Here is a 23,419-nt window from a genome sequence, read left to right on the forward strand (position 1 = left end):
GCGCCAGCGCCCGGGGCACCCCCTGCCCCGCGCGGCTGGCCAACGTAACTAGGGCAGGCGCTGGAGGAGCGCCATGCGCCGCCGCAGCGCCACGTCCTGGGTGACGTGGCGCATGACTTCCGACACGGACAGCGTCTCGTTTAGTACGTCGACGGTCTGTGCAGCGATATCCACGCGTGCGTGCACGCTCTCTGCCTCGATGAGCTGGATGACCAAAGACAGGGCCGACTCGCCGAACACGTGCGCCAGCGCTTGGAGCGTGAGGCGGCGATATGCGCCGAGATACCGTGCGATCAGCTGCTGCAAGACAGTCTCATGACATGCGGCTGCACGCGCCGCGCCTAGCGGGGGCTCGTGCGCCCACACGGCCACCGCGTCGTGCAGGTGGGCCACGCACTCCGTCCATGCACCTCGGATATATGCGGAAAGCGCGTGCGCCGGTGCCGGTGCGTGCGCCGTCCACGCACGAAACGCCGCACTGCGCTGCAGCTGCACTGTGCGCGACTGCTGCTGTGCGGGCGGCGCACCGAGTGCCCATAGCACCGCATACCACGCGCAGGACAAGGGCGGAAGCACATCGCTGTATGCCTCGAGCGGCTCGCTCAGTGGCTCGGGCCACGTAGGCGCACTCGTTGGCTCCATGAGCGCCCAGTGCGCAAGAGTGCGGAACGCATGGATGCGCGTGCGCACCGACCGAGGCGCATGGCCCACTCGCTCGTGCGCGTCGAGCGCGGTGTCTGCGTGATCGGCATGGCCCAGCACGCGCGATGGCTCCGCAGCATCCCACGCCGTCTCCATCGCACCGAGCTCGGCCCGCAAAATAGACTCGTGCTCAGCGGCGTACTCACGCGCGCTCTCATAGTGGGCGAGCGCGTCGCGGAAGCGCCCGCAGTGCCGATAGTGGTCTCCCAATGCCATGTGCGCTCGGCGTATGGCTTCGCGAGGGCCATTCACCTGGCACGCACTCAAGTCGGCCAGGAGGACGGCGCGTGTTTCCTGCATGCTCGCCTCGGTGTCTGCGATCCACGCGTCCTCGTCTGGCGTGCACGGCGTGCCGCGCACCGTACATACCTCACGGAACCGCTCCGTGTCCCATGTCTCTTGCAGGAGGTGCGCGGCCTCGGTCGCCGCAGGTACGCGCCACGCCGCATCATGTTCCATTAGGTACATGAGGCGTTGCACACGCGGCCAGCCGGCGCAAGCGCCCAGGTACGCGCCCAGGTCGAGCGGCGCGCCTGTCTCTGGCCGCATCGATGCTACAGAGTGCGGAGCTCGGCCGATGTCCTGGCCCAGGGCGCCGCGTGGCCCCTGCGTCTGCCATGGCGGACGATGCGCGCCTCGCGGCCGTGGCGGCGGTGCCGAGCAGTGCCGAGCGCCTCGCAGCGTATGCAGCGCATTTGGATACTTTGATAAAAGGGCAAGATGTGTCGTGCCTAGCCGCCACGCTCGAGGTGTACGTACGCGCTGCCATATTGCATCGTGTGAATACGGCGGGGGCGGGTCTCCTTGTCGGCCGGCGCCTCGTGTCTGAGCTCCTCGCCAGGCTTATGCATGCACACGAGGAGCACCATCACCCTTTGCACGATACGAGGGCCCTGTGTGACGAGGTGCTGCCCCGTCTCGTGCCGCTGCTCGAGACGTACACCTCGCTCTGGGACGATGAGCTTGTGGCATGGAGACAATGGCATGCACATTTACTCGAGCAGTTGCAGCGCTTCCGCGAGGCGGCGCGCATACTCCAGGCATGTACGCCTGAGGCCGTGCGTGCTGCACGCGATGCAAGATGGCCGGCCCTTAGTGTCAAGATCGTGCAGCTGTGGATTGCCGCCGGCGACGACGACGCCGCAGAGCAAGCACTCAAGAGTGCCAAGGCGGCCATACATGTGGCGCGAGACGATACAGCCCTTTTGCGCGACTTTAACATGTGCCAGGCGCATCTACTCGCGACGCAGCAGCGGTTCTGCGACGCAGCACAGCGGTGCATGGAGCTCAGTGCGAGCGCGCAGCTCTCTGCGGATGAACAGGGCGCTATGGCGAAGCTCGCAGCACTACACGCACTCGCTGCATCGCCTAGTCCGACGCGCACGCAACTGCTGTGCCGCCTCGCCGAGGACAGCCGCGCTACAACCTGGCCTTTTGCGATCGCACTGCAGCGTGCCGCGCGCGGCCAGACTCTGCGACCCACCGATACCCAAGTCCTTGCATCCGCTTGGCATGCCTGCCATCTCGCTCCAGCCCGCTACGGCCTCTCGGCCGCTGCACTCGCAGTGAGTGAACACACGCTCTGCGCGCTGGCTCGCTCCTTCTCTACGGTGCCACTCGCGCGCCTCGCGGCGCATGTCCAGCTTGATGGCTTAGCGTGCGAGCAAATGGTCGCATGCCTCATTGCTCAAGCGCAGCTCCCGCCGGGCAGTTTTTTGGATCAGGTGGCCGAGGTCGTGATTTTTGGCGATGGCTCGTCCCATGGCACCGGCGAGGTTGATGCGAGCGACCCTAGGATTCAGGCCGCACTCTCTTCGCTCGATGAAGCCTATGTGCGTATCTAGCTAATCGTCGAGATCGTCCACATAGCCATCGGCCGTCTCAGGCTCGGCGTCCTCACGCGCCTGCTTCTCGCGCTCTTCACGCGAGTACAGGCTCCAGTCGACGTCCTGCACGGCATCGTCAGTATCCTTGTCCTCTTCGATGCCCGCGCCTGGCTTGGTAAACAGTTCGCGCCCTGTTGGCTTGGCCTTCATGCGACGGTATTCTTCGCGCTCCTTGGCCGTGAGCGTAGCGATGTAGGCTTCTTCTTCCTTGGCCTTAAGCTCTGCACGCTTCTTCATAAACTCGACTTGCCATGCACGGAAGCGCTCGGCAGTGACAGCGGTGCCCCGGAACTTTTCCTCCTCTGCACGCAGCTCCTCCTCGCGCTTTTCATTAGCGGCCTTTTCAGCTGCTTGCGCCTGCGATGTCATGTAGTCTGTCAGAGACTCGCGCAAGTGCGATGCGAGACTAAAGACCATCGGCATTCCAAGGGATTCTTCAGCGACCTGCTGCAACCCATGAAGCAAGGTCTGTACACCTTCACGCGTGTCCGAAACAAGCGGCATTTCAGTCTCATGCTCCGCCGTCTCGTCCGTGGGCGGCGGGGCACCGAGCACTTGACGTTCATCCTCCACAACACGGATGCACAAGAGCGGCACCTCGTCGGGGTATGTATCCGTGTACCGCACGTCAAGCGTCAGCACGGGATCCTTCTTGCTGTTGTCATAGTCTTCCGGCACCACCTGAATCCGCAGGCGATCACGGGATATGCCTATTGTGAGATGTTGGGACGTACGCTCAAGCTCATTCATATAGATGCTTTCAAGCACCTCCCACTCCTCCGTGATGACTTGCTCATGCTCCTCAGCCGACACCATCCCTGGTGACTAGGTGGACAGGGAAACGCGGCGAGACTACACCTCCACTCATTCAACGTCTCTATGAAGGCCAGTGCACCGAAATTCGGCGATATTTAGGTCTACTGGCGCAATGGTAGCGTATCAGCCTTCTATGCGCTTGTGTAAAGGTGAGCTGAGGGTTGCGGGTTCGAGCCCCGCGTGGACCTTTTTTTCTCCTGCATGGAGATCACTGCATTTATTTATTTATTTTTGCATAGTTTCAGGGTCCAAATATCCCCCCGCAAGCTGTCGGACGACGTATCCCCCGTTGGATTCTTGTACTGTCCCTGCAGACCTTGCGCCATAGGCCTCTTGCTCCCAATGTGCCTGTTCCATTCTACTTCTTTCCGAGACTATTCGCCCTTCGACCTCGGTCCTGTCTGTGTTCGGCCACTTGTCGCAGTCAAGTCTTGAGTTGGTATGTAGGCTTACGTGGCGGAAAGCCATGGAGTTGGGGAATGATGATATCACACGAAAACGAATTATGATTGGCCTAATTGTCCATCTAATAAAGTTCGTCCGATGTGTGAGAGACCCTTTCCCTCCGATCCCTATCTTGATTGGCGAAATTTATTTTGGTCGTACTAATCAGGGAAAGACAATATTCGATTTGGCCACTAGAGGGTGAGAAAGAAGGGGGTGAGGAGGGTGCTTGTTTGCCGCAATAGATCGCTTCAGCGTGATAGTTTTCTCCAGGTCTGCTTGGAAGAAGTGCATCTTTCTTGCATAAGACCGTGTGATTCTAGGAGAGAGGCATTAATTTGCTTGTTCTTTTTCTAGATCGTGCACCTGTCAGGCTAGGTCGGACAGCAGGTTCTGTCTTCGCCCTTTACGCAGAACGAGCTCAAGTTTCTACGGTGTTACTGTGAGCTATTCGTTCCGGTCTTTCAACCAATCCCTGCCTAGTGTATGCAAAAGGTGTCGAAGGGTCCAAAAGACACATTGGCTAACTTCGCAAGCACAGCAACATACACGACTGCTGCTAGCGAGTTTGATCTAGGTACGAGCGTCGATGACATCTTACATTGCAGATCATTCTGAGGATCCTTCGCCTTCTGTCCATTCCAACGAAAACCCAGTCGTCTCAAAGCAAGATTTTCAAGATGGCCTTTCTCCGAACTTTACTACATCGGACACGAAAGACAGTCCTTTAGGGCACTGCTCCAACCACCCTTCTCCTTCTAGTAATGTTGTTTCTCCAGGCGAATCTCACGCTAATGCATTTGAGCCGTCCTTGGATTCTTCGTATGTACAAGGTCCATCTCCTGCTGAAGCATACCCAAGCTACTACTTCTATGGATATTATCCTTCGGATCCATCATTGGGGTATCCCCCCCCATTCTCCGCGAATGACTTTACCTCTTATACACGCGAGGAGGGTCCCTGGTCGGCTGAATCCATCGAGGAACCCGCTCGTACTGGTATGTATCCTTCCCCCACCGCTATGGTGACGCCCGTTCCTGTGGGCGTATACTATTCAATGCCCGTGTACCAGCGCCAGGTTTGTTACACCGGCCCCTCTGGTGTTCCAATGGTTGGAATTCCTATGGCACATGCTTTCCCAGGGACTACTTCCTCTTCAGGGCCTAATACTGAGCACCCTTACGGAGGGCAGTCTCCCACGCCTTCCTACCGCTCTGGTCCGTATCCCTCATCCGGCCCCTCTTTGTTGAATCCAAGTTCCCAAGCGTTTCACCCGACAATGCCGACCAATAGAGAGGGGTTAGGTCATTACGTATACCACGATCCTCGCTACTTTCCTTATACACCCGGTGGTATGCATCCAATGGCGCCTCTGATGCATCCGCCTGTACCTCTCCCTTCGGGCTATCCTGTGCCTCCGTACGAATGGACGTCATACCCGGACCGCGCCATTCATGTGCCTTCTCGACGCGCAAGTGCCCCTCACCGAAGAAGGAAATCGACAGCTCATCCTTCGCATTGCTCCTCCACGTCATCGTTGGCAACCACGAGTGGAGATCCTGATTCGCGCGATACTGCTACCGATGTAAATCACATTATCTCTTCACAGGAAGCAATTCCAGAGACTAAAGAGGCATTATCTCCCAGCCTTACCACCAAATCTTCATCTCAAGCTCTGTCCGGCGCAGCGTCGGCAAATCAACTTCATGGTACTCGCTCCGATTATGTGATGTGGTGCGGCAACGTACCCTCAGACGCCACGCTGGACGAGCTCTGGTCATTCTTTGGCAAACTTTCCTTGTCATCTTCTGAGACGCATACATCTGAATCACCAGAGTCGTCCCACGGAATCCTCTCTATCTTCATTATCTCGCGTTCCAGCTGTGCTTTCGTGAACTATAAATCTCAGGAGCACCTGGATCGAGCCTGTACGTACTTTCAAGGAAAGACGATCCGGGCCAAGCCCAATTGCCCTCGGTTGGTGTGTCGTCCGCGGAAATTGGAAGACGCCGAATATGCTGGTGTGGCGGCTCAGCGAGGTAAAGGTGTACATACCAGCTGGTACCGCCAGCAGTGCAAATTGATCCAGGAAGCCAACATCCAGGCGTCTCAAGATGGCATAGATGCGGGTGATGACAGCGATGCAAACTCTACACACTCGTTCACATCGACCAACTCATCCCTCTTGCGTCAGCCTCTCTTTGCTCATCGATTCTTTATTTTGAAGTCTCGAACCCGCGAAGCTCTTGAGACGGCTCTTGAAACTCATGTCTGGTGCACGCAGCCCCACAATGAACCTGTTCTGGACCAAGCATTCCGCAATAGCGAAGTGGTCACTCTTTTCTTCAGCGAAAATTTTAGTGGTCAGTTTTTTGGTTTTGCCAACATGGCGAGTAGTCCTGGCAAAACTCAAACTTCATTGGATCCGCCCCAAACTACACTGGCCTCTCAATCGATGAATGATACCTATGGAGCCGCAGCAATATCATCGTCAGACGAACAAACAGAAAAGGCCGAGGCTCTCGAGACAAACTGTGCGAGTCCTACTCTCTCTATATGCTCGTCTGTCTCAGCGACTCCGTCCGGCATAGCTGAACAGCAAATTCGTCGTGACCTAGTTGCTTCGGCTAAACACCACAACCAGTCTTTGGAGGACATGGGCGACCAGACTGCATCCCTCTCCACGAACAAAGACTTCATAGCGCCCATGCGTGAAAACGACGAAGCGCCTATTCCTCAATCGGAGACATTCATACACGAGTCACGAACACTTCAAGTCGGCCAGCCGTTTAATTTGGAATGGAAAATCACCAAGCCCCTTCCTTTCTCGGAAATTCATAACTTGCGTAATCCTTGGCGAGACAATCGGTTGATTAAGGTCTCTCGCGACGGCACCGAATTGGAACCCAATATAGGCCGGCAATTAATGGCCATTTGGGAGGCATACCTTTCCCAAGATAATTAGAAAGGCTTGGAATATTGTATCAAATGACAAGCTATGGCCCCAAGTCTATAGGCATGTATCATCGAATCCATGCGTGAGAAGGTCTGGTGTGAGCCGGTGACGCCCGTAATGCCACGTGGAGAGCTGCAGCCTCAGAAGTATCTGTAATCGACGCATATCATATGGCTCTGGCACTATTGATGCCAGCTCCATGGGGATAAAGCTCTTCCATAGTGAGACCATGGACGCCGTCTTGGTCCTCGTCCCAGGCTGACAGCCCTCGGCAAATGCTATACGTACCTTCGCGTGGATACAACATGAAATTGTGGAAGCGAGCCTTCACGTCGAGAACACGTGGCAACCACGTGGAGGCAGAAAGCCGCAGAAGGCGAAAGAAGTCGGAGGGGCTTCGGAAGGGGCGTGCACATTGTGTACAAGAAGCGGGGTTTCTTCGTTTGCCACTTACTCTTGGCTTTGCCTGATACCATGATTGGGGCTCTTTCGCGTAGTATCCGCATGGCGCCCTCGTCGGGTCGCCTGCTATCACAATCGCTTCGTGCTCCCGTTGCTGCGGGTGTGCGCTTCAACTCCGGCAAGGTCAATGGCCCTGTTATTGGTATTGACCTTGGTACGACCAACTCGTGTGTGTCGATCATGGAAGGCCAGCAGGCCCGTGTGATCGAGAACTCGGAAGGTGGCCGTACGACTCCTTCCGTGGTTGCGTTCACCAAGGATGGTGAGCGTCTTGTGGGTCTTCCTGCGAAGCGCCAGGCCGTTGTGAATCCCGAGGCGACTCTGTTTGCCACCAAGCGTCTGATCGGTCGTAAGTTCACCGACCCCGAAGTGCAGAAGGACCTGGACAACGTTCCCTTCAAGATCGTTGCCCACACGAATGGTGATGCGTGGCTCGAGGCTCGCGAGAAGAAGTACTCGCCTTCGCAGATTGGTGCCTTCATTGTTGGTAAGCTTAAGGAGACCGCTTCAGGTTACCTCGGTAAACCTGTGAAGCACGCGGTTATTACCGTCCCTGCCTACTTCAACGACTCTCAGCGTCAGGCTACCAAGGACGCTGGTACTATTGCCGGTCTTGAGGTGCTCCGTGTGATCAACGAGCCGACTGCTGCTGCACTGGCCTATGGCCTCGACCGTCAGGACAGTGGTACTATCGCCGTGTTCGACTTGGGTGGTGGTACGTTCGATATCTCAATCCTTGAGATGTCGAAGGGTGTCTTCGAGGTCAAGTCGACTAACGGTGACACTCACCTGGGTGGTGAGGACTTCGACATTGTCATCGTGGAGCACCTGGTCAAGGAGTTCCAAAAGGAGAACGGCATTGACCTTAGCAAGGACCGCATGGCTATCCAGCGTATTCGCGAGGCTGCAGAGAAGGCCAAGATTGAGCTTTCGAGCACGTCGTCCACCGATATCAGCCTGCCCTACATTACTGCCGATGCGACGGGCCCCAAGCACATTAACTCGAAGATCACGCGTGCTCAGCTTGAGGGAATGATTGCTAAGCTGATCCAGCGCACTGTGGAGCCCTGCAACAAAGCTCTCGGCGATGCTGGTGTCAAGGCCAGTGACATCAACGATGTGATCATGGTCGGTGGTATGAGCCGTATGCCGAAGGTGCTGGAGACTGTCAAGAACATCTTCAAGCGTGAGCCTTCAAAGGGTGTCAACCCCGACGAGGCGGTGGCAATTGGTGCCTCCATTCAGGGTGGTGTCCTTGCCGGTCACGTTACTGACATTCTGCTGTTGGATGTGACACCTCTGTCGCTGGGTATTCAGACTCTGGGTGGTGTGTTCACGCGTTTGATCAACCGTAACACAACCATTCCCACCAAGAAGAGCCAAGTGTTCTCGACGGCTGCTGATGGTCAGACCGCCGTTGATATCCAGGTCTACCAGGGTGAGCGTGAGCTTGTGAAGGACAACAAGCTTCTGGGCAACTTCCAGCTGACTGGTATTCCCCCTGCTCCTAAGGGCGTTCCCCAGATTGAGGTCACCTTTGACATTGACGCTGATGGTATTGTCAATGTTAGCGCCAAGGACAAGGCTACCAACAAGGACCAGAGCATGACTATTGCTGCTGGCTCAGGTCTCTCTGACCAGGAGATTGAGCGCATGGTGAACGATGCCGAGCAGCACGCTGAGGCTGATAAGGCCCGCCGTGTTGTGATTGAGGAGGCCAACCGCGCCCAGAGCGTGGCTGGTGAGACGAGCAAGGCTATGTCGGAGTTTAAGGACCAAATTGAAAAGGACGAGGCCGAGAAGGTGCAGAAGCTAGTGGAGGAGCTTGAGGCGCTGGCGGCACGCGGTGTTGCGGGTGATGAGTCGCTTCAGGCCGATGAGATCAAGGCCAAGATCGACGAGACGCAACAGGCCTCGCTGGGTCTCTTTAAGAAGGTGTACGAAAACCGCGCGCAGTCGGACAACAATGCCGGAGCCCAGGAAGAGAAGAAGGAATAATCATACCGTAGGTGCACCATGTTCCTCCTATAGCAATTCTAAGAGTCGACTAGAGATATTACCTACCTGTTCGACAGTTTTGGCACCAGCTGCTCGACAAAGAGGGGCAATATACGTTCGATTGACTTGGTCGAGAAGGGTGTCGGCCCTTGATTCGTCTGCGCCAGTCGCATTTGGTGGAAAGATGCTCGTGCATCCGCCTCTTCCGGCTCTGTTTCATTGTCACTGTCATCATCGTCATACTCCGGATCGGAAGCACTGTCATCGCCCAATTCAGCTACTTCATCCTGAAGGGATGAACCGAACCCAAAGTTCTCTGACATGGCTGAAATGAAGGCCTCGTCTTCAGCGTGATGGTTCGCTGCCCCTGTGACCGCTGCATGTGCCATTTTCCGACGCATTTTTAGCTCCCGCTGTAGCTTGAGGTGATAGGCCTGCTGGATGGCTCCATCCACCTCGCGGAGGACTTGTTTTCGCTCCTCGCCTCGAGGTGGTAAGCACCGCTCAAGATCAATATAACCAAGTCCACAAGACTCGGGCTCCTTGGGGTCCCGAACATAGTTGATAAAGTGTTCCACCCACTGCACCAAACGTACAAACAGATTCGAGCCCTTGGTGTGTACCTGATACACAAAATTGTAAAACATTTGTTCGTGGCGCTGAACCAGGCTGATAAAAGCACCTACCATTAGCTGCGGCTGCGAAGCGCTCACTGGCGTTAGTTAGAAAAACATACATGTTTGGTGTTCTTCTACCGTCTTGATCAGATCGTTAACAAAGGTCTGGACATCCCCGAGTGTATCGCCAATGTTTGCGGCGCGATAGACTTGCGCTAGCGGCGCGTAGAAAATGGTGATCATGTCTTTAAGCAAGTCGGTGGTCGCGCTGTCGTCTATTAAGCTCACCAATTGCTCTTTTTGGCGGATGGCCCTTTGCAAATTCATGTACACATGCAAATCTTCAAGAAGCCATGCATCGTCATTATCTGGTTCTGGCTCCGGGGCACCACGAGCGACTGCCCGCTTCCGACGACGCTGGAAATCGCGGTAGGCAACCGAAGCGCGTGATATACGTTGAAGCTGCCGTTCATTTAGTTCGCAATATAGAGGCGAACGAAGCACCACGGTCAGCTCATCCACCTGCTCAGCAGCGGCCTGTTCATTAAAGAGCTGCTGCATGCCGTGAGTCATGGACACATAAGCATCCACCTTTTGGCAAAACAGAGGGTCAGGGACTTTTGTCTGTACATTGTGCGACAACTGCTTCATCTCACTAATTTCTTCTTGGAGCCGACCGGTAAACATACGCTGTACCAAACTCTTTTGACCGAATGGTTGCACCAAAAACAAGTCCAAAAAAGATCGCATCATCGCGATAGGATTTGAAATTTTGAGAATGCTGCGGACCATGAAGTATGGCATGACCGAGTGCATGTACTTGAGTTGAGCAAAGGCGCTGGATGACGAGTCACGTCCGACAAACATGGTAAACAAACCTGATGCCATGGAGACTGTCGCCCAGTCCAGCAGCACACGGTACTCGGGTGGTAGCTGACTTGAACGGGGACATTGGCGAATCGTCTGGAACACCTTGCTTAGGCCATCTGGCTCCATAAGCATTGCCTTAAAAGAGCCCATATGTTCTCGCAGGACGCGAACCCGCTCCGTCATTTTGGCTGAGAATTCTTTGTGTTCTTCCTCTCGAACTGCGTCTGCTTTGCGTCGTGTGTCAATATCCGTAAGATCGGCCGAGCTAAGAGTTGTTGGTGCATCTGTTAGAAAGGCGCGGAGGGTATCACTGTCGGCAATAGCTGGAATGGAGAAGAGACTGCGCAGATAGGCACGTAGTGTAAGACGGTTTTTTTCTCTCATAAGTTCACTGGGTGTTGTAGCAGTCATATCCATGTATTCATCGCTGTCCTCGTCCTGTAGCACACCACTGACCTTGACACTGCTGTGGTCCTTGGGTGGCAATTCTGGCAAGTCTTCGGAAGGAAACTTGGCTGCCAGCTCCTTGTGCATTTTGGCAAAATCCCGATAACGCCGAGAAACCACTTGCGCTTGCTCTTCGAACTCGGTACGTACAAGGAATTCATTGTGAGAGGAGGAGCGAACAATACCTCGCTCAACGACCGTACGCACACCGACAATATTAATGGAGGCTTTGGCATTCGTTTGTCCCAAGGCACTTTTGCGCTGTGCATCGAGTGCAGAGAGGCGCTGGCGGTCCTGGTCGTTGATGCGCACAATCTCTTCTTGCACACCTCTAACGCGCAAGGCCGATCCAATAAGCATACTCAAGTATTTCTCGGACCGACGCAACATACCTGATATACCAGAAGGTGATTCATCACCTTCACTGACAGATATAATGTTGCGTTCCAACATGCGCTCGACAAACACCTGCACCTTGTTGCTAAAAAAGTCCTTTGGCGCCTGATCAAAGAATGGGAATGTCAAGAAAAACTCGTGCATTACATGACGTAGAAGAGGCAGCTGCTCAGGGGGTATAGATTGTGACGAACGGAATGGCGGGCCTAGCCATTCCATTCCGTCTGGGCGAAGGAGCTGGTTGAGTTCGCGCTGCAGTTGAAGCTTTACTAGCGTTTTTTTCAGATAATGCGCCTGCAGTGGCGTCAATGGCGCTCTGTCCGACACAGTGACATGCTGACGAGCTGCCACAGAGACTCCCACCGCAGAGGGCTTAACAGCCCGGCGGAACGGGTTCTTATTATCCATAGAAACACGTCGTGTCACACCGCTAGCCCGGAGTGGCCCTAGCACCCAACACGTGACCCCGGGAGACGAGGAGGACGCAGGGTCGCATGGTCAAAGCATCTTCCGACGATGAAATTTAGCACAGCGCTCTCGGTGTCAGCGACAGCGCTGGCAACTGTTGCTATTGGTTATGCATTCTATTTCGATTACAAGCGCCGAAATGATCCGGCCTTCCGCAAAAAGCTGCGCAAGCAATCGAAGCAATCTGTGAAGGCTGCCAAGAAAGAAATGAAAGCAGCGGCTCAGCAGGAGAACATGATGATTGAAAAGGCCGTTAAGGACGTTGTCGAGCCGGGTGTCCTTCCCACTGGCGTCCAAGAGAAGGAGGCATTGTATGTACAACCCCACTGACTTTAGCTTCATGGAACAAGTGGCTACTGGTGAGGCGCTCTTTGCGCAAGGCCCCTCGTACTATGTGCCGGCAGCCATTGCATTTTTCAAGGCCCTCAAGGTGTACCCTGCACCCGTCGAGCTTGTTATGATTTACCAGAAAGCTGTGCCCAAGGAAGTGTTTGATCTGATTATGAAGCTCATCACACGCGACGCAGCTGTCCACGGTGCTGGCGGTGCGTCGGCTTCCAAGGACGACGTAGATGACAGTGTGCCTACTGCTGAATCGACGAAGGAGGTCGAGGACAAGTCTCAGAAACCTAAGGAAGCGGTCAAGGAAGAGTCTAAGGAAGAGCCTAAGGAAGAGCCTAAGGAAGAGCCTAAGGAAGAGCCTAAGGAAGAGCCTAAGGAAGAGCCTAAGGAAGAGCCCAAGGAAGAGCCCAAGGAAGAGCCTAAGGAAGAGCTCAAGGAGGAGCTCAAGGAGGAGCTTAAGGAGGAGCTCAAGGAGGAGCTCAAGGAGCCCAAGGAAGAGCCTTAGGAAGAGCCCTAGGAGGAACCTCTGGCTTAAGTGACAGCTCGCACTGTTGCATATGTAGTCTAGGCAGCTCTATATCTCATCCTGTTGGCCTGGCATGCCGTCTCTTCAATCCCACTTGGCGTGCATCTAGTTCTTCGCGGAAAACCTCAATACGGTCCAGCGAGAAGCGCAGGTTATCAAACTCGTTGGGATCCCCGCGTTCCAGTCCCGACTCAATGGCAGCTTGCTGGTCAAACTTCCAGCCAGATGGCGAGGTATGCACGTGCTGCTCCATTAGTTCCAATAGTGTCACGACATCATCGTGGGCCATTACAATACCCCAGAGTCCCCACATCGCATTGATCGCCGGCGACCACACATACACTTCCTCCTCCAGTCGCTCTACCTCTGCTTGCGTCGCATCAAACGAGGGCGACTGGGCATTGGGGCGGGGGGAAGCGCACGGGGACGCATCGCCCGAGGTGATAGAGGGAGGAAGACTCATGTCAGACATAGCACTTAAACTTTCAGGGGTACTGAGCTTGGAAGAACCACCACCACGTCTCGTGAGCCAGCGACCGTGTTCCACATATGCACGGAGCCATTGGAACCGCTCTTCCTTGGTAGGGTAGGGGCCATGAACCCGCATACTCCATGAGTGTGTGGGGTGAATATAATTCGTTGTCCATTCGCGGAAGTAGTTGGCAATATCATAAGCACGTGGGTTGGGTGAGGCATACTCAAAGTCAATTACTACCAGGCGGTGATGAGCTGCCTGGGAGTGAGACCGAGAGCGAGAGCGAGTGCGTGGTCGTAGACTCGGCGACTCAGCACCCAGAGGACCGGGGGACATGGTCACTGTCCGGGGCATCCCAGAAGCCATGGCAGGTAGCTGGCCTGAAGCATCCGGGCGTAGCAGGAGCAAATTGCCACTTTGGGAATCGTTGTGACAAAACACACGTCGGCTCTTTCCCTGGATTTTTTCCCAGTCACGAACATATTGCTTGTATTCAGCAATGTCGAGACATAGCATGGGCAGATCTACCGCATACAACGCTTGCATCATGTCGACAAAGTAGAGTTTGGTCGCACGAAGAGAGTGTGCGCTTGCAGGTGGCTTCCTTGGCTCTGTTCCAATGGTCACAGGTAATTTCTCGACTCCAAAAGCCTGGCATATGACCTGTCCTTTAGGGGAATCGAAAAACTGGTTCACCCGCTCGATCACCTTACTGGCTTTCCGAGTCCAGCGCTTCAGGCGTCGCCAGACTCCCGGGTACGGTCCATGTTGAGGAATGGACGGAGCAGAAGAGGGGCCCAGAGCAAGGGGACTCATAGTCAAGGAATGAGACGGCTGCGTCGATTGGGTAGAAGGTGTCCACAGGGCACTTTTTGGACTCGCCAGAGAGTCATAGCTTGTAGCCAATGAGTCAAACGACATAGTTGAAGTATTCTTGTGATTCGGAAAGAGTCCGGGAGAGGGATGCGCAAAGTAGCTGTAGCTTTGCCACACCGGCGACGTTGCCTCCGTACGCTGAGTGTGACGCTGCCTGGGCCTGTGGCTAGATGCCATTATATGATTCTCAATCCCACGGCCAAATCCTTTGCTGGGTGACTTGAGGTCGCCTTGCTCCATCACAGTGCGAATGACGTCCAGGGGCACCTCATGGAGCTCACGCATACGCCGCGCGACCCAATAAGCCGGTCCTTCTTGCGGATAGGTTTGAAGATTTCGAAAGCCATCCCAACCGATACTCTCACAATTATAGAATTCTGTGTCAACACCGCTGCACGTACCTTCAATACGCCCGTTGGCAAAAGTGCCGAGGATATGAGGTCCCATCTCGTAAAGACTCGAGAGAGTATGCAGAATAAGAAGCTCAGTACGGCGCGAGAGTAAATTTTCACTCCCTGGGCCATAGATCCGCAGCAGCAGCGTCGGCGGAGCAGGTTGTGTATCGGCCTCGTAACCCACAAAGAACACAGCGTTGGTCAGCGCACCGCTGATACGTTTCAACGTGAGTTTCTTGAAATTCAAGGGGACTAGCGAAGGCGCTACGGCTGCCTCTGTCCAGCCGGGCAGCTGTAGTACCTGTGAAAACATTTCCAGGACTTTAACCTTAAAATCATCTGTGTTCGATCGACTGCAATTAGCAAAAAGTACACACCGTGGATCCAAGTACCACCCACGGGCTGCTGGAATCCCATACGCATGCATATCTTCCTCGTCATCATCGAACTGCTCCGTAAGCTCATCATCAGAGTCGTCTTGAGCAGCATATACGGCGGGAGACCACGCAGCGGGTGCGTCTTTTTTCGAGGTATCAAACTCTTCTTGACTTTCTAGCTCTAGGGCATCGAGTTCTTCTCCTACACTTTCATAAAGCGTTGGGGTAGGAGGCCGATACCATTTCGAGGCGCCTCCTGCCGCCTGGCTCATCGTCGGCAGAGATCGCGTTAGTATCGGGTTCGCATCGGGCGCATTGTCCCAACCTCCACTCTAGTTCCGCGGCCCGCGACCCCACATCAAATTTCGTACGTACGATTCTACCCAGCACGATTTGTCTACAGCATCGTTTCCTCGAGGAAACCGAGGTGTCGGCGCTGTCGCTGGCCGCCACTACTCTTGGTCTGAGGCACAGGCGCAGTGCGTGTGCGCCCGATCTTAGCGTCGAGGCCGTGCGTCACCACCGTAAACAGCAGGTCACATAGTTCTGGATCCTCGAACTTAGTCCAAGCCTCGTTCGGGGGCGTCTTCTTTGCATTCGGGTCCATCTTGGAGCCAAGACATGCGTGGAAGAGCGGCGGCTCCCACATTGGTCGGCCATGGGGAAGCTCGTCAGCCAGTCCCAGTGACTGTGTGAACAAAGCACTCATCTGCAGCACAAAGGAAAACATAGTGCACAATGAAATCGACCGGTTGGACGGCGATCCATGCGGATAAGCTGCCACAATTGATTGCATCTCCTCTGGCGAGGCCTCCTTATTCACACGCCGAGTAATACAGGCTGCATTGACAGCCGCCTGGATCTCCGCCATGGACCAGTTATGGCGTGTGCGCAGAGCGCCAAGACGTTCCTGGTTTGTCACGATTGTGTAACGCAAGGCAGCCGCGAACGAGCGAACATCTTGGGGCAGACGCTCTAGCTCAGGAATGTCAGTGTGGTGCGTGTAGCGCCACAGGTCCATACGCACGTCGTGAGGCAGCTCAGCCGCCTGTACAAGTTCCGGCTCAGTATCGGGGTTTGCAGCAAGCGCATCTGCATACTGGTCCACCATCCGGGCCAACGACGAAGGCAGAGGGGCCTGGCGCGCCATCTGTTCGAGTTGCACAGGCAATGCATACACTGGTACTTCTTCTTTGCGCAGAGAATATTCTGTACGAGTGTACTCGGTAACGAAGGTGATGGGAGCAGGCCCCGACTCCTCGGGCTCTGGCTCTGGCTCCGGCTCGCGCACGTCATTGGCCTCTTCATCTTGTTCTCCGTCTTCGTTGCCGTCATCATCATTTTCATCGTTCTCCTCTTTGACGTCGTTCTCGTTCTCTTCCTGGCCCTCAGTCTTCTCCAGAACTTGTTCCGATTCCTCATCCACGCCGAGCTCCTCCATGGCTTCCTCGATCTTGGTCTTCTCTTCAGGATGGGCCGTGAGCCACACAGAGAAGAGGATAGACCACAAAACTTTCCTCATTGGGCGCACAATGACACGTTCAGCTGAGGGCTCGTCCGGCTCCTCTAAGAAGACACGAGCAATGTAGATGCGTTCAAGCATCGCCGAGACGAGCGCCTGGTCAAAGTGACCAGCCCAGTACGCATTCTGGTACAGTTGGAGAGCGGGAAGATCACTGGCCGCCATGAAGCGCTCCATCGCCTCGCTCGTTCGTGATGGCATGTACGACAGGGCCATAGAATGCATAGAGTTCACAATTTCCTTGCGACTCTCCCACGACACCGGCAGAGGCGCCCCCCGGCGCTTGCGCCCAAAGTCCACAATACTGTCAAACGTGCTTGCCAGCAGGCGGATAACTGGGTCGGCCATGTCTAAATCATGCTCATCATCAGCCTCCTCTGACACTGGGGGTGGAGGAATACCGCCCTCCTTGATCCGCGTGTACTGTTCTGCCAGCAGGGCGGCAATCGTCTGCATGCGGTTGGGTACGCCATGGAACATGCCATTAAACAGCTCGGCCTGCGTGTTCGTGCGGTGATCCGTTCCGACAAGTGCTGCAAAGACGGGTAAGATTGACATGGGAAGCTTCAGCAGCTCCGCACACTTGTAAGAGGAAAAGCATCGGAAACGCACAGACGTCTCCTTGAGCGTAGACGACTGATGCGGAAGGACAGGCGACTGCAGCAGGTACGGAAGATGCGCCTTCTTGGCCTGCTGGGCCGCCTTTTTGTTGCGCTTACTTGTGCTAACGGTCATGAAACCGTCATCGTCTGCAGGCGGCGCCTCAGGAAGCGGAGGGGCAGTTTCCTTTGCAATGAACTCAATTGAGCCTAGCGGGATGTAGCCCTTGCACTTGGGTGCATTTCCGCATAGGATCAGAAAGTCTGAATCGCGGCTGAGCACATAGCCAGCACGCTCGTCTGCCAGCTGCGCAAGGAGGCTGTCCACTTCTTCGGCACCCATGATCATTTCGACTCCACTCGATTGCAGAACATCCTGTACACACTGAGTAAGCCCGCGAGGAAGCATGCGGGCATGCTCAAATTCGTGGTCAGTGCGCAGGTTCGGGCCGGCGCGCATCAGCTTGGCGTTCAGACGCACGTAGTTTTGCGTGCGGCTCAGCAGAGGACCAATCTTCTGATGCAAACGAGGGCCGTCGAAGACGACCACAAGATGGAAGCCGGCCGCTCTCAGCTTCTCAATCCAGCTAATGAGATGGACACGGAAGTGCAAGAGCGATCCGCCCTGGTACACGTTTGTGTTCATCGAGTGCCAAACGTAGTGGATCCACGCCCAAGCGTCAATCACAAGCCAGTCACCCTCGCTGTTCAACTGAACAGGCTCGCCATTCTCCAGTGCCTTACCGGCCTCGCTGGGAATAGGGAGTGTCAGCTCGCTCGAGACAAGCCGCTCCGACTCATTTGCCCATCGCGTCAATCCAAGCACACCCATAGTGATGGAGGAAGAAGACGACACGTGATCGAGGACCGTGCGTAGGTTGGGCGAGATCTATGATAGGGATGCCCTAGTCGTCGTCTTCGTCATCATCGTCTCCAGCATCACTAGCATGGAACGCATCGCTATCATCTGAGTCTTCCTCGTCGTCGTCCTCTTCTTCATCCTCGTCCTCGTCTTCTTCTTCGTCCCCGTCCTCGTCGTCCTCGTCATTGTCATCGCCATCGTCCGGAACCTTGCGCTTAACTTGGCGCGAAGATTCATCCCTTCCATAATGCTGTGTGTGTTTTCTTGTGCGTTTGGATGGTAGCTCGTCGAGGAATTCAGGCCGTTCAGGCTCGTCCTCCTCGTCACTATCGTCATCGTGTGTGGTATCCTGGATATCCCCGTCCCCCTTTGGCGCTGCTTTGCGTTTCCTGGATTTTGGCTGCGCTGGTTGATGGCCCTCCTGCGATGCGCTGGGCTCCTCGTAGTCAGCCAATATAGGCGTCTTGTCCTCATCGCGCACATGACCCAGGGCGAACGCGGCCAAAACTTTCTCCTGATCTGCCACATCCAAGTCCTCGAAACCATCGAGTTCTTGAGTCACATCATCGATCTCTTTGCGCATGTTCGCTAGAACACGCTCGGTGGTGCTACAAGTTAGTTCGTGTGACATACCAGCCCCAATGGCGCCAGGCCATAGCCTCTCGTTAGTGCACCATACATACCGTGTGCCCCTGAATTTCAGTGAGAGAGCCAAGTCGCAACTCATTTTTCTCAATCTTTGATCCTGAGCAAGGCTTAGGCCCTTTGCAGGTCGCACGCCCCGTGGACGCGTATTCGACGCGGTATGGCATAACGTCAACCGCGAGGGGCTGGGCGCTGACTAATTCCGATCTACGTCGCCGCGGATTCATCGAGTAACACGTACTCGCGTGCACTGGCGCCGAACTGGCAAGTGTCTCCAGATCGAAGCTCATAGTATCGTGATGGAGGGACATCCTCTCCATTGACGCAGCATCCATTGGCCGAGTCAAGGTCAATTAAGAACGGTCTGTGTGAGTGTGCTTCACGTACTTCACAAAGCGCTGGACATCTCCAAATTCATTCCGCCTGGTCACTTGCCGAAATTGAATCACAGCATGCTGTTTGGAGCATGAAGGGTGCTCTGTAGGTATATCAACAACAGTCCGATCGCGCCCAAATAAGTAGCAGGACTGTCTGCCGAGAACAAACATGTCTGCGGTCAGTGTCAATGACGCACCTATTTCCTTCCCGTCCTTGAATACAAACATACGCCAAGGATTACGGGGTTTTTTTGCTTCGGGTGGCTCATGGTACTTGAGCGCAACTCCATTTACATTGTTGCTTTCTTTGGCTAACAGGCCGGAGCGCTCGAAATTTGGAGCGGGCGCCGGCGGTGGCGCTTCATTAGTTGACGACGGGCTATGATGCCGAGACGAGAATTCCCGCCGCGAGGGTGAGCGCTCTCGTTCGTTCGATTCCCCTCGGTATCTGCGATTACCCTCGTGCCGGTGACTGTGATGATGTCTTGGCGAGTCGTCTCGCTCGTGCCTTGAGCTGCGCTCGTACCTCTTAGACTCTCTAGGACTGCGATCATCCTCACGCGGTCCTCGACTGCTTCGATAGCGATCTCTCTCCTCTGCCCTTACACCGTGTTCCCTGTCTGCGGAGGGGCCCATGATGACTCGGGGCTGAGTCATCTTGGGTAATAGGGGGCATAAAAAAGCTGACTCAAAAGTTCCTTCTCGTCATGCACGGCCCTTATGAGTATGTGGACGACTTTGTAGAGGCACTACACAAGGCATCATCGAGCAGTTCCAAGCCACTACTACGTTCGTCGCTATACACCGTACCTCCTACTCCGGAAGATCCAGTTGAACATCAGATTCAGTCCTGGAAGGCGCAAGAATTCGCGTATCGACAGTTTAGCCAAGACAGTGATGAGCTTCCTACGCTGGCGCGTGGCCTGTTTACTGAGAAAGTGGAAGGTGACGCACCACATTCCAGAATTGTAGCTCGCGGATACGACAAGTTTTTTAACCAAGGAGAACTTTCGTGGACTCGACCTGAAGCACTTGCCACCTACTCGACGGGTCCCTATGTTCTGTCGTTCAAGGAAAACGGTTGTATTATTTTTGCAGCTGCGCTATCGCCCGAGCATCTCTTGGTTACATCGAAGCATGCTATTGGCTCTCGACCAGATGGTGACATGGTATCCCATGCTGATATGGGCCAAACATGGCTGCGCCGTCACTTAGCAAGTCGCGGTAAGACTGAGGCCCAACTAGCTGCAGAACTCTGGCATCGTAATGAGACTGCTGTTATGGAGCTCTGTGATGACGCCTTTGAGGAACATGTGCTTGCTTACAGTCCTGAGCGGACAGGGCTCCATTTGCACGGCCTGAACTCGAATACGCCCGAGTTTTCTACAAGGCCAATTGAGCAAGTAAATGAATTTGCTGAGAACTGGGGTTTGATGCCAGTGCGATATCTTGTCTTTAACACGTTTGAAGAGGTCGAGAATTTCGCGAGAAAGGTGGGTGAGACAGGGTCTCTTAATGGCGAGCCTATCGAAGGGTTTGTCGTCCGTACAACGATGCCGTCTCACAAAGATCCACCTCCAAGCGGTGTTGTGAAGCCACCCTACTCCCCTGGTCAAACCTGGTTCTACAAAATCAAGTTCGACGAGCCGTATCTGATGTATCGCGACTGGCGCGAGCTCACGCGGACCATGCTGCAACAGAAGAAGGACTTTGATGCGTTGCAAGTAGTATTACTCACGCGCCAAGCCGACCAACTGCAGGTGTCCGAGGCTACTCCCGCTGAGACAGTGTCGGAAGAGAATCCTTCACAAGACCTTTCCACTATCAATACCGAAGCGCCAAGCAAGAAAGCTCTTAAGCGTGCCAAAAAGCAAGCCAGCCAGCTGGCCAACAAGGCCCAAAAGAATCAGCTGGAGCAGGACCGGGCTGCCGGTCGCGTCCCGCCTGCTCCCCCTATGCCACGAACTCGTCGCCCTGAGACGACTCTGTATATTGAATGGTGTTATGATCGGCTGTATGGCAACCTTGAACGAGGTGTAGAGCCACAGCCTGAAATCTTTGCTCGGTTCTTAGAGGGCCGAGGTATCATTGCTCTTCGTGAAGCCTTTTTGGAATACAAGGCATCAGATGCGGGACAAAAGGCTCTACAGCGTCATGAAACAAGCCCTGTATCATCTATTCGAGACCTGCGTCTGGACGAGCGGCCGTACTCAAAGACCCTGATCGTCCCTATTGCCGTGGTGGGCTGTGGGAAGACGGCATTGTGTGTGGCATTGTCCGATTTGTTCGGCTGGACGCACATCCAAAGTGACGACGTCCAGGCCAAACGCACCGCTCCTATGTTCTTGAAACGGCTAGAGCAAGCGCTACTCAGGTCTGATGTGGTGTTGGCAGATCGCAACAATCACTTACTGAAGCATCGCAATGAGATTGTTGACATGATTCGCCGCCTTAGCGATCCTGTCAAGGGCAAAATAGGTCGTGTACGCTTGGTGGCTCTGGCGTGGCGTGTGGATGGCCTGCCTCATTCTCTTATTCAGCAAGTTTGTACGTCTCGAATGACACAGCGTGGTGATCGCCACCAGTGTCTTCGTGTGAATCCTAACGAGCCATTCCAATACGACACAATTCTCACTCGCTTCATTAAAGAGATTCAGCCGTTCCAGAGTGTCCAAGATGGTGAGGGCTCGGCAGGGGCCTCTGATGTTCAATTTGACGACTGTTTGTGGCTTGATATTGAAGAGTCCTTTGAAAGTGTGCTCAACCGGACACTGGAGCATCTCTGCCCGCTTCTTCAGTTTGCGAAGCCAAGCAAAGAAGCCACGGAGCATGCCGTACAAACCGCACTTAACTATCGCCCAAGCATAATCAAAGACACCCCTAAAATGGATGAAGTGCCCAGGAACATTATTCATCCGTCTTCCTATATGGGAGTTTTCGTGGATGCAGATGTACCTGCGTTTGTGACACAAAAGCTGGACGAGCTTGCTCCATCCGACGAGACTACGTCAGCCAAGCTAGCTCTAAAGACTATTCTTACTGGGCAGCGTGCTATCAGTCAACCCCACCTGACTTTGATCCACCGCGAGGATGTGAAGCGAAAAATCGCTACAGAACAACAATGGAATTTGCTTTATGAAGCCTCGACTGCGGGACCTGAGGCACCCCGCTTCACAATGCAGGTTGATGGCCTGGCCTGGAACAATTCTGTCATGGCGCTTCACGTTGCTCACACTACTGCGGAAAACCTGGAGGAAAGCGTTTGGACGTGCGTTAAAAAGACTATGCATATTACTGTGGGACTCGTACACCCACATGCCAAAGCGTATGAAGCCAACCAACTGTGGAGCAATCCGTCGGCTGAGCAGCTGTCCTGGGAGCCTGTATCGATATCGGGATATCTTGCCCTCCACAGCAATTCTAAATAGCTTCTACCCCACAGATAGAACGATCGGCAATGGTTTGTGCCTGTGCCGAATGACAGGTGCATTTCGTGCTTGCAGAAAACCCTGATGGTAGCACTTAAGTGACTATGCAGCAAATAGAAGAATGTATCTCTGCAGGATTGAAATATGACACGAGTTGAACAGTGTCATTCTGCGAGAAGGCTAGACTGGGGCTGATTGCCAGCAGCGAGTGACTGTATGTTGCATTTTTCTCGCACACTAACCCGGTTTAATCACAGATATAATCCTAGAGGTTACAACTGACTGGGTAACGTTTCTACTTTGGCTATATGGCAGTTACATTCCTCATTCGTACGTTCTTCTTGGGACTCTTAACACATCTATATCAGCATTAGTAGCTCTGGTATATTTCATCATTTCCAGACAGTTGATTATAACTACTCAGCGTTCATGACAGTATCATTTTTGACTTGCATGACCACTAACCCAAGACTCATTCTACAAATAGGACACTAGTAATGATTGTGAGTGGATCAACATATTACGGAATCCCTGTTCATCCCCTCTTCCTTCTTTAATCAAGAGCAAAATTGATTTGTCGGTGCAGGCTGCCATGTAATGACATTTAGATAAGTTTATTTTTGAATATAACTGTTATGTCTTCTTTGCAACAAGTATACCAGTAGCTATATGAGCGCCACCGAAGCGTCACCATTTTACGCATAATGTTGAATCGGCCAGGCATTCATAATAACTGCTTAAATCTTACCGGTCCAGGAGGCTCAGTTGCATCTTTGACTCTACTAATACCACTTAACCTTACTGCCTGATTCTATAATGGGGGCATTAGTGTTTGCGACATTCGAGCCATCCATCCGTTTGGAGTTATCCACACCAAGCTGACCTCCTTGACATTTGTAAAGCCGCAAAACAAATCTTGTCATTCATTTCTGC

At 54.1% G+C, this 23,419-nt stretch overlaps 9 protein-coding genes across 9 annotated transcripts; 3 read left to right on the plus strand and 6 right to left on the minus strand.

The window, feature by feature from the left end:
- Positions 1-140: 140 nt before the first annotated feature.
- MSY001_2890 (uncharacterized protein) lies at positions 141-1,251 on the minus strand (the record flags this gene model as incomplete). The annotated part of the gene is made up of 2 exons (XM_018884765.1): positions 141-156; positions 239-1,251. The coding sequence occupies 2 exons, from the start codon at positions 1,249-1,251 to the stop codon at positions 141-143; spliced, it is 1,029 nt and encodes a 342-aa protein (XP_018741392.1).
- A 1,295-nt stretch (positions 1,252-2,546) lies between these two features.
- On the minus strand, positions 2,547-3,404 carry MSY001_2891 (uncharacterized protein; the record flags this gene model as incomplete). The annotated part of the gene is made up of 1 exon (XM_018884766.1): positions 2,547-3,404. The coding sequence occupies one exon, from the start codon at positions 3,402-3,404 to the stop codon at positions 2,547-2,549; it is 858 nt and encodes a 285-aa protein (XP_018741393.1).
- A 3,874-nt stretch (positions 3,405-7,278) lies between these two features.
- Positions 7,279-9,264, plus strand: MSY001_2892 (uncharacterized protein; the record flags this gene model as incomplete). The annotated part of the gene is made up of 2 exons (XM_018884767.1): positions 7,279-7,753; positions 7,778-9,264. The coding sequence occupies 2 exons, from the start codon at positions 7,279-7,281 to the stop codon at positions 9,262-9,264; spliced, it is 1,962 nt and encodes a 653-aa protein (XP_018741394.1).
- A 62-nt stretch (positions 9,265-9,326) lies between these two features.
- Positions 9,327-11,738, minus strand: MSY001_2893 (uncharacterized protein; the record flags this gene model as incomplete). The annotated part of the gene is made up of 2 exons (XM_018884768.1): positions 9,327-9,946; positions 10,001-11,738. 2 exons carry the CDS (start codon positions 11,736-11,738, stop codon positions 9,327-9,329), a joined length of 2,358 nt encoding a protein of 785 aa, XP_018741395.1.
- A 372-nt stretch (positions 11,739-12,110) lies between these two features.
- On the plus strand, positions 12,111-12,909 carry MSY001_2894 (uncharacterized protein; the record flags this gene model as incomplete). The annotated part of the gene is made up of 2 exons (XM_018884769.1): positions 12,111-12,373; positions 12,399-12,909. The coding sequence occupies 2 exons, from the start codon at positions 12,111-12,113 to the stop codon at positions 12,907-12,909; spliced, it is 774 nt and encodes a 257-aa protein (XP_018741396.1).
- A 76-nt stretch (positions 12,910-12,985) lies between these two features.
- MSY001_2895 (uncharacterized protein) lies at positions 12,986-15,117 on the minus strand (the record flags this gene model as incomplete). Its single annotated transcript, XM_018884770.1, has 2 exons — positions 12,986-15,015; positions 15,054-15,117. The coding sequence occupies 2 exons, from the start codon at positions 15,115-15,117 to the stop codon at positions 12,986-12,988; spliced, it is 2,094 nt and encodes a 697-aa protein (XP_018741397.1).
- A 333-nt stretch (positions 15,118-15,450) lies between these two features.
- On the minus strand, positions 15,451-18,006 carry MSY001_2896 (uncharacterized protein; the record flags this gene model as incomplete). Its single annotated transcript, XM_018884771.1, has 1 exon — positions 15,451-18,006. The coding sequence occupies one exon, from the start codon at positions 18,004-18,006 to the stop codon at positions 15,451-15,453; it is 2,556 nt and encodes an 851-aa protein (XP_018741398.1).
- An 882-nt stretch (positions 18,007-18,888) lies between these two features.
- Positions 18,889-19,286, minus strand: MSY001_2897 (uncharacterized protein; the record flags this gene model as incomplete). Its single annotated transcript, XM_018884772.1, has 2 exons — positions 18,889-19,045; positions 19,069-19,286. 2 exons carry the CDS (start codon positions 19,284-19,286, stop codon positions 18,889-18,891), a joined length of 375 nt encoding a protein of 124 aa, XP_018741399.1.
- A 479-nt stretch (positions 19,287-19,765) lies between these two features.
- Positions 19,766-21,709, plus strand: MSY001_2898 (uncharacterized protein; the record flags this gene model as incomplete). The annotated part of the gene is made up of 3 exons (XM_018884773.1): positions 19,766-21,432; positions 21,514-21,605; positions 21,708-21,709. Coding segments are annotated over 3 exons (1,761 nt in total).
- Positions 21,710-23,419: the final 1,710 nt, after the last annotated feature.

The sequence above is a fragment of the Malassezia sympodialis genome, genomic scaffold (genome assembly GCF_000349305.1).
Source record: "Malassezia sympodialis ATCC 42132 genomic scaffold, msy_sf_15, whole genome shotgun sequence".
NCBI classification, from domain to species: Eukaryota; Fungi; Basidiomycota; class Malasseziomycetes; order Malasseziales; family Malasseziaceae; genus Malassezia; species Malassezia sympodialis.